At 47.8% G+C, this 8,540-nt stretch overlaps 2 protein-coding genes across 2 annotated transcripts in view; both read right to left on the bottom strand.

Moving 5' to 3' along the window:
- LOC125920271 (nascent polypeptide-associated complex subunit alpha) overlaps positions 1–7,144 on the bottom strand; it is a 12,388-nt gene extending 5,244 nt beyond the window's left edge. Inside the window, exons 1-2 of the mRNA XM_049627395.1 lie at positions 7,040–7,144; positions 6,101–6,172 (exon numbers count right to left, since the gene is read on the bottom strand). Coding sequence (XP_049483352.1) covers positions 6,101–6,170 — 70 coding nt within the window. The 5' untranslated portion in view covers positions 6,171–6,172; positions 7,040–7,144. The remainder of the gene's footprint in view (positions 1–6,100; positions 6,173–7,039) is intronic.
- On the bottom strand, positions 3–6,094 carry LOC125918316 (nascent polypeptide-associated complex subunit alpha, muscle-specific form-like; the record flags this gene model as incomplete). The annotated part of the gene is made up of 1 exon (XM_049624336.1): positions 3–6,094. A coding segment is annotated over exon 1 (3,585 nt), but the record flags the coding sequence as incomplete, so codon positions are not given.
- Positions 7,145–8,540: the final 1,396 nt, after the last annotated feature.

Below are 8,540 nucleotides of genomic sequence, written 5' to 3' on the forward strand. Positions count from 1 at the left end.
GCTGGGCCCCCTTTGGGGGAGGGAGGAGTCCTAGCTGGTGGAGTGGAAGTCTCTTTAGAGGATGGGGTTGCTGGGCCCCCTTTGGGGGCTGGAGTTGCTTGGGACTCTTTGGGAGAGGCAGGAGCCACAGCTGGGGTAGTGGGAGCTCCGTTGGGAGGTTGGGTAGCTGGGGATTCTCTTGGGGAGGAAGGAGTCATAGCTGGGGGAGTGGAGGTTTCTTTAGGGGATGGAATTGCTGGGCCCCCTTTGGGGGAGGGGGGAGCCACAGCTGGGGCAGTGGAGGCCCCTTTGGGAGATGGAGTAGCTGGGGTTCTTTTGGGGGCAGGAGTTGCTTGGGACTTTTTGGGGGCTGGAGGAGCCACAGCTGGGGCTCTTTTGGGGGCTGGAGTTGCTTGGGACTCTTTGGAAGAGGCAGGAGCCACAGCTTCTGGGGTAGGGGCCCCTCTGGGAAGTTGGGTAGCTGGGGACTCTTTGGGGGAGGAAGGAGTCATAGATGGAGGAGTGGAAGGCTCTTTAGGGGATGGGGTTGCTGGGCCCCCTTTGGGGGAGGGAGGAGCTATGGCCTGGGGGCTGGGAGCCCCTTTGGGGCAGGAAGGATTCACTGCTGGAGTGGATGTCTCTTTAGGGGATAGAGTTGTTGGGCCCCCTTTGGGGGCGGGGGGAGCCACAGCTGGGGCAGTGGAGGTTCCTTTGGGAGATGGAGTAGCTGGGGCTCTCTTGGGGGATGGAGCTGCTTGGGACTTTTTGGGGGAGGGAGGAGCCACAGCTGGGGGAGTGGAGGCCTCTTTGGGAGATGGGGTATCTGGGGCCTCTTTGGGGGATGGAGTAGGGGAATGCTTCTTGGCCAGTGACCCTTTAGGGACTTGAAAAGAAAGATTGGCCTCTGGAAGAAAGGAAGCTTCAACTGGAGAAATAGGGGATGAGTGATTTCCAGGAGGAGTATCAGGGACAGCAGGTACACTTTTAGAAAGAGTTAAGGTAGAAGTAGTTGAACCCTTCTTGGTTGGACGTCTTTTAGTTTGGGGAGACACACTAGTCCCTAAACGAGATGTGGAGTCAGCTAGGGAAGTTCCTTGAGAAGATGTATTAACAGAAGAACCAGAGTCCTTGGTTGGGTGCCCTTCAGGAGAGGAAGCCACAGGTTCCAATGCCGAGGTATGAGAAATACCATGAACTTTCTTTGCACCTTGAGGAGGAAGAGAGGGAAAGGGCTCAGACTTGGGAATTTCGGGGGCCAGTGCCATGGCAGCTGGAAAAGCAGAAACATTCTGGGGGGATAAAGCCACAGTTGGAGCCACAGGGCAACTTTCGGAGGCTGGTGGAACCAAAGGTAAAATAGTAAGAGTGGAACTAATCTCCTTGTCTGGGTGGCTTTCATGAGTCAAAGAGACAGCTCCTAGGAAAGGGCTGGCTATAGTGGTAGGAGCCACCCCAGCAGTGGCAGCAGAAAATGTAGCCATGGTTGGGGTAGGGAGAGAACTTCTGGGAAGCAGACTCGTGGGGTCTGGGCTTGCATAAGGATCTGTCTTGATTACAGAGGTTGGAGAGTTAACACCCAGAGGAGAGGGAGCAGTATTGACTGGCATAACTAGAGGGAGAGGCTCTACAAGGCTTTTCTTTGCTAAGGTGGTTTCAGTGGAAAGAGGGATCTCCAATGATGATGATGTACTTTGGGAAGAGGGGGGATTTTTAGGGGCTGCCAGGGCCAATGGTATTAGAGTAGGGTCTTTCTTGATAGGGAGTCCTGCCTGGACCGGTGAAACAGGGGCTCCAGCAACAGAGGCAGGTGAAGTCTGGAGATCTTTCTGTGTTGGTAACTTTACCAATACTGATGCAGGGAGACTTTTGGGGTTCTCAGGGGCTGGCAGAGAAGGAGAGACTGGTATTCCCAGAGGGGTTGTTACTTGAGGAGCAGGAAGCTCTTTGGGAGCCACAGGAGTCATAACAAGGGCAGTATGGGAAGTGGAGTCCTTACTACTTATGGGACCTGATGAAACTGGAGGAGAGACACAAGTAGCTATCTCAAAGGTAGTAGGTGCTGCAGAAACTGTAGAGGGGTTAGCCATAACAAATGGGGTGGTTCCAACAGAACAAACAGGAGCTTCTTTCAAGCTTGGACTCTCTGGAGAAGCAGGAATTTGGGCCACCAAAGGCTGATGATGAGTGGCATCAGGAGAACCTTTGAGAATGAGAGAGGCTGTAGGAGATAATGGAGAAGAGGTAGCTACATTTAATGAACCAGAGGGGTTGTAGGAGGCTATGCCAGTGGCAGCAGAGGGATCTTTGTCAACAGAAAGAGTCAGAGGGGAATCTTGAGTCCCTGCTGGAAAAGCAGCCACAGCAGCAGAAGTCACCTCATTTTTGGAAGGAGGGGGAGGAATTACAGATCTCTGAGAAGGGTAAGAGGTCCCTGTGGAAGAATGATCTGCAGAAGTGGCATCTAGTATAGCATCTGACAGAACATTATGGCCTGTTTGACCTAAGGGCTGAATAGGAGAACCAAGAGAAGTCTGATGTAAAGGTGCAGGGTGAGAGCCTAGAGAAGGGAGAAAAACTGGAGAGATGTTGGGAGACACAGAAATAGACTGGGTTGAAACAGATAAGGCAGCAGGCGAACTATGGGGTCCCTTTAGGCTGAGGCTTTCCTTGTTTTGTTGAGAAGTCAGAGCTGAGGAAACAGGGATGTCTCTGAACTGAGGGGGAGTGATGGCTAGGGGAGTGGTGGGTGGCATCTGAGGACATGAGGCTACTCCAGACTGAACAGAGGCCAAGGGAGTTCCAACATGGGCAGGAACAGCACTGACTATACTTGGAGGGATGGGGGTAATGTTTCGAGGGTCTACTTGTAAGGGGTCTTGAATAGGAGAGGTCTTTGGTTCTGAGGAAGCAATGGGAGATGACAGGGAGGTCACCGACCCTGACTTAGTCACAGCAATCGAAGGAGGTGAACTAAGAGGGTTAAGTGGATGAGCAGAGTTCTTCTGAACTGAGTGGGGAGCCAAGGCCACCAGAGCCAAGGGAGCTGAAGAAGAATGGGCGCCTTTCAGAGTTGGAGTTATCATGGGAGAGGCCAGAGCTAAGGCAGCTGGGGAGATGGGAGGCCCTAGTAGGTTTGGCAGGAAAGCTGGGGTGTCAGTGGGGGAAGGGACAACTCCCAAAGGCAGGGCTGTCCCAGAGGATGACTGGGGAAAAGGAGCTTCAAAAGGGGTTGAAGCAACACTAGAGGGAGAAAGGGATGGGGAAGGCTGGTTAGGGGTTGCCAGAGGGCATTGTTGGGGAGCCAGGGAACAAGAAGGGGGAAGGGTAGATTCAGGCTGCCCTAAGGCAGCAGTGACATTCAAGGCTGAAGACACAGGAAGCATAGCTGGAGGAGAAAAGCAAAAAAGGGGAATAAAGAAGGAAAGGGAAGGAAAAAAACAAAGGTGAGTTATGCAGCCCAACTTGGTACAACATGCCTCACAGGAAACACAGAATTTTTTAATCTGAGAATGAAAGTCACCACACAGGATTAGACAAAGGTGACAGGCAACAGCAACCTTCCCCAAACATATTTCAGTGGTCCAGTAAGAACACATCCCTCTCCCCATCTCCCATGTCCTACCAAAACCAAACCAAACCAGACCAAACCAACAAAACCTACAAAAAACAATTTTAAGGTGAAAAGAACAGTCTAAGCAGCCTATTAGTCTCTAAATGGGGAGCACAGGCCTAAGAGTGGGGTTGGGAATAGCATGCTTTCCATCCTTTCCCAGATGTGCCCTCCTCCCTTCCTTCCTCAAACAAACCCTAAGTTTTTCTTATAGGCCATAAAATACCACTAGAAGAATAGCTGTTCTACTCTGTCTCCCAAGGATCAGTCTGTTTCAGTGAAACAGACACTGAGAATCAGAACAAGGAAGGCAGTGAGTGGTGATAACGACCAGGAGTCGGAGCTAAATGAGAAAAAAAACAAGTCTTTATATGCTCAGGCTTCCACTAAGGTAAGAAAAAAATCTGACTCTTAGAATAAAGTTTTAGGAAGGTGGTATCTGGCACACAATTCAATATGAAGTATTAAGAACTAAGTCACTCTGCCTCTCTATGCCTCCATTTACCCACTCACCCAAAACAAACAAAAAGCCAACCACAAATGGGTTGTACTTCATAGTTTCTACAGACCTTCCTAGGTAATGTTAGCCCTTCAGACATCAATCTAAGATGAACCAGACTGCCAGGGAGAGAGCTTAGTCACAAGGGTAGGGATTGTATTATGAAACTGTAGACCAACTTGTTAAACCAGACTGTGGTTCTATTTTGGAAGAAGGAAACTGGAGTGGGGAATACACTGGTTTTCTACCCCTTAATTTGGATAAGTATGTCATTCTGCCAAAATAGACCAATGTTCTAGCTTTACTAGAGTAAAGCTCAGCAAAAGATTTTCTGAATGATGAAAAACTACCATGCTTACTATTTGGAGCATAGGATTAGACCAACAAATGCTCAATACCTAGAAGGAAATTAAAAAATGAAAACAAAACAACCCACAGCATCCAAACTCACAATTTATTCAACCAGTATCCAACTATAGAAAAGACAGGCGGCTCAACCAGTTTTTCCTGGAGAGTTGGTAGTTCAAAGTCTTATGATTACAGTGTAAAGGCTTCCTAATACATTACTCAGAATTTGAAACTTAGAATGTTTTCCTCTGACTGGATTTCAAGATGGGGTAAGGCCCAAGTTACCTGCTTTAGACACTATAACCAATTCTTTGGGCTAGTTTTTTCATTATAGTAATCACTTAATTATAGTTACAGAAAAAAATTCAGAGTGTTTTATCACTGGCACTCTCTTATTATTAAACCAACTGTACAAGCTCAAACCATTCAGAAATAAGCTTACCAGCATTAAAGATTGCTTCAGAAGCAAATGGCATTAGTTTTGAGGCTTGAAACAGATTATTCGAAATTCATCTAAATTTCAGTCTCTACATTTGTAATATCAAATTGTTGAGTAAGGTTTCGGTTAGCATTGAATTACAGGATTGTTTGAGACCAGTCCTTTATTTTCTCCCTCCATTAAATTCCTTGTACTTCAAGGATTTCATACAGCTTGTTCACTAGCTCAGAGGCCCCCTCTTTTTTCTTTTCTAGCAGCTGTATTAATCCCTTCAGCTGCTAAAACCAGACAGGTGGGGGGAGAGAACCTCAATGCTTTTAACTATAAACAACTCTATTTTAATTCCAGAAAGAGAAAGAAACTGCCCTTAAGTGACAGGTGAAGTTAAAAAAAAAAAATAATTACAATAAAAGACAGTGAGAATGTAAGTTGCAGCCCGAAGATTCCCTTTATTTCAGCACAACTGACGCAGCAAGAATATCATTAAATATTTTTTCACTATCCCTTAAGTTTTCTAGAGGTACATTTTAACCACTATTCAAAACTTGCCTTTATATTATGTTTACATCCATTAATTTCAAAGATGAAGAAGTAGTCAAAGATGAAGAAGTAGTTAAAGAAACGTTTATTTCAATATTGGGTTCTGGCAAGCTACTGATGCAGGCATTATTTCAGCACACCAGAAATCTCCACACCAACTCATAAAATAAGTTAACCCACATATGAGTGCCCTGGGGCCCAGTAGGACACATTTACCAGTAGGACACATCTCATCCAGACATGTGATGAAGGCACAATGCCAAGCTCTGCCACCTAAAACCTTGGTGCAACTTGCTGGCTAGAACTTCACAAAAGCTCAGGTCTCCTTGGCCTGCAAGTGTGTCATCCAGTTCCAATAGGTAAGAATCACCGAGCCCCTTCCCAGCTCAGTTCTATGTGAGGTGAGGGTTCCACAGAATGCTCTTTGAGGCAGTTACCATAACCCACAAAGTGGGCCAGGGAGATTTTAATACTTAAATATACTGTTTACATTCCATTCCCTAATGAAGTCCCTCCAGGACAGCAGTTAGTATCAGCGACTCTCCTCCCTGGTAAAGCTATAGCCCATCTTTAATGACTTAATTCTGAAAAACAGAAGTGTATTCCCTTTGTCATTTTACCCACTAAATGGTCTTAGGGTCATTCTTACAGTTTGAATGAACAGCAAGGGGCTAGGGGAACCTACCTGTCTCAGCCTGGGGCTGTGGCAACTCCTGCTCTGTAGCAGGGACGGTTTCTGTGGCTTCACCAGGCATTTCTGAAGGGAATAAAAAGGAGGCCTGAATTGACTGGGATCCGTTCTGCTGCCCAACCCAGAGTCAAATATTCTTAAAAACTCTGCGAAGGGCTGTTAAGCAAAAAATCATGAAGGTGTCGGGACAACCCTCCCCCAAAGCTGCTGAGAATAGGTAAGAAATAAGACGTGACCCTCCGATCTCTGATCAAGCAAATCACCTTCTACCTCTCTTTATTCCGCAGAGTAAAGAGACTTCTAGTGCTCACGGATTCCTTTTACTCCACACACCGAAGCCCCCAAGGGCAACAATCATCACTGCGTTCTCGACCCGAGGGAGAGCATCCTGGTCTGGCTCCCGACCACGGGAGACTTCAGACGCTACACTGCACAACCTCCCCTCCTACACTCACTCTGCCTGGGCTGGGACCTCCAGGACTCCCGTTTGTCGACTTTCGGAAACCAGGAGGGGGAAAGAAAGCGCCTTAAGTCCCAGCACTCGCTTGTCACAATTAAGAACGGCCTGTGTGTGTGTCGGGGGGGCGGGTGGTTTCCAAGGCTGTGACCCCCTTAACCTCCTCCGGGTTCTTATGAAACCTTTCCTAACAGCAGACGCACTCCGCTTCGGCCCCCAACACCGCAACGGCTCTCATCTCCCCAGCACTGGCCTCCATGCCCGGCCCGCGGCCCTTCTGCCCTGCTTTTGCTAGGCTATCAACTACAGACCCCATTTTGTCCGGAGGCCCCAAGGCCACACTTCCCAGAGGCGAGTAGGAACCCGGTGGTCCCACAAAGCCTCCAACTCCCCTTAGCTCTCAGTCCCCAGGGCGGCTCAGTCCGCAAAAAGCCGGATGGCTGCGGATACAGAGTAGCGACGAAGACAGGACTTACTGTGCGGGGAACGCGGAACCAAGATGGCGGCAGAAAGAGAGCGAGCGAGAGCGTGACCCACGCCTGTTGCAGAAGGAAGCCTGGTGGAGGGGGCGGGACCAGGATCCGATTCCGGGTCAGGAGCGGCCGCCAGTCACTTCCTTTAAAGAGTGACCCCTCCGGTTGTTCCCTGACGGGGGTGGTGACGAGGTCTAAATAAGGGTAAGAATTCAGAACAGAACGCCCTGGCCTGGCAGGAACTTCAGCTCTGTGCAGTCCTTAGATAGCTGGGCAGCCCTTAGATAGCCGACCTCTTCCCATCCCCTAAGTCGAGGCATTTTGATACCCAAAGGGAAATTGTCGTGAAACAGGCACCCTCTGCCCTCTGGTCAGTAACTTAGCCACAGCGGTATTGCAGTGACTTTTTAATTTCCTCTTTTCTTAAAAATTTTTTTTTCAACGTTTTTTATTTATTTTTGGGACAGAGAGAGACAGAGCATGAACGGGGGAGGGGCAGAGAGAGAGGGAGACACAGAATCGGAAACAGGCTCCAGGCTCCGAGCCATCAGCCCAGAGCCTGACGCGGGGCTCGAACTCACGGACCGCAAGATCGTGACCTGGCTGAAGTCGGACGCTTAACCGACTGCGCCACCCAGGCGCCCCTAATTTCCTCTTTTCAACTAATGAGGGGACATAGGAGATACTAAATAATACTGAATGCCACGGATTGTATTCACATCATTGTAAGGTAGCAGTGACATAGGTTAACCCTATTTTATTTTTGGAATACACAATTTTGACAGGTGTTGAAACTATTATATATAATTACCCTCTCAGAAAAAACGTAGGCACATAGGCGATTCTTTTTCCTGTATTTTGGGCAAATAGATATCCTGAAACTCATCCATTCTAGTAGTCCCAAGACCCCACGTTAAAAACTCATGCTTTATATAGTAAAATTTCTGAAAAGTTGATGGGGCACCTGGGTAGCTCAGTGGGTTTCAGCTCATGTCATGATCGCACTGTTCCTGAGTTAAAGCCCCTCCCCTCAGAGCTCACAGTTTAGAGCCTGGAGTCTGCTTTGGATTATGTCTCCCCCCCCCCCGCCCCTTTTCAAAAATAAACATTAAAAAAATGAAAACAAAATGACTCCTGAAAAGAGAATGTAATTCAGCGTTTTGATCACGAAAAGGCCATGGGCCCTGACCCTTCATACCATCTCTCTCAGCCCTACAAATATATTACTTTAAAACCAGCTAACACTATTTGAGCTAATGGCTTTAAGACAATTGTGGCTGTCTTTTAAGGGAAGCAGTGACATTATGCTCTGAAAACTACTTGTGAAGTGAGCATTAATAAGGATTAAATGAGATAGTGGGGTTTACCAGAATTGAGAAATTCTGAGATTCTTTTCAGATAGGGGAAGCAATATTGTGGAGTGATTAATTAAGAACATGAACTCCGTAGGGGTGCCTGGATAGATCAGTTGGAAGAGCATGGGACTCTTATTCTCAGGTTCATG

This window comes from Panthera uncia, chromosome B4 (assembly GCF_023721935.1).
Source record: "Panthera uncia isolate 11264 chromosome B4, Puncia_PCG_1.0, whole genome shotgun sequence".
Lineage (NCBI taxonomy): Eukaryota > Metazoa > Chordata > Mammalia > Carnivora > Felidae > Panthera > Panthera uncia.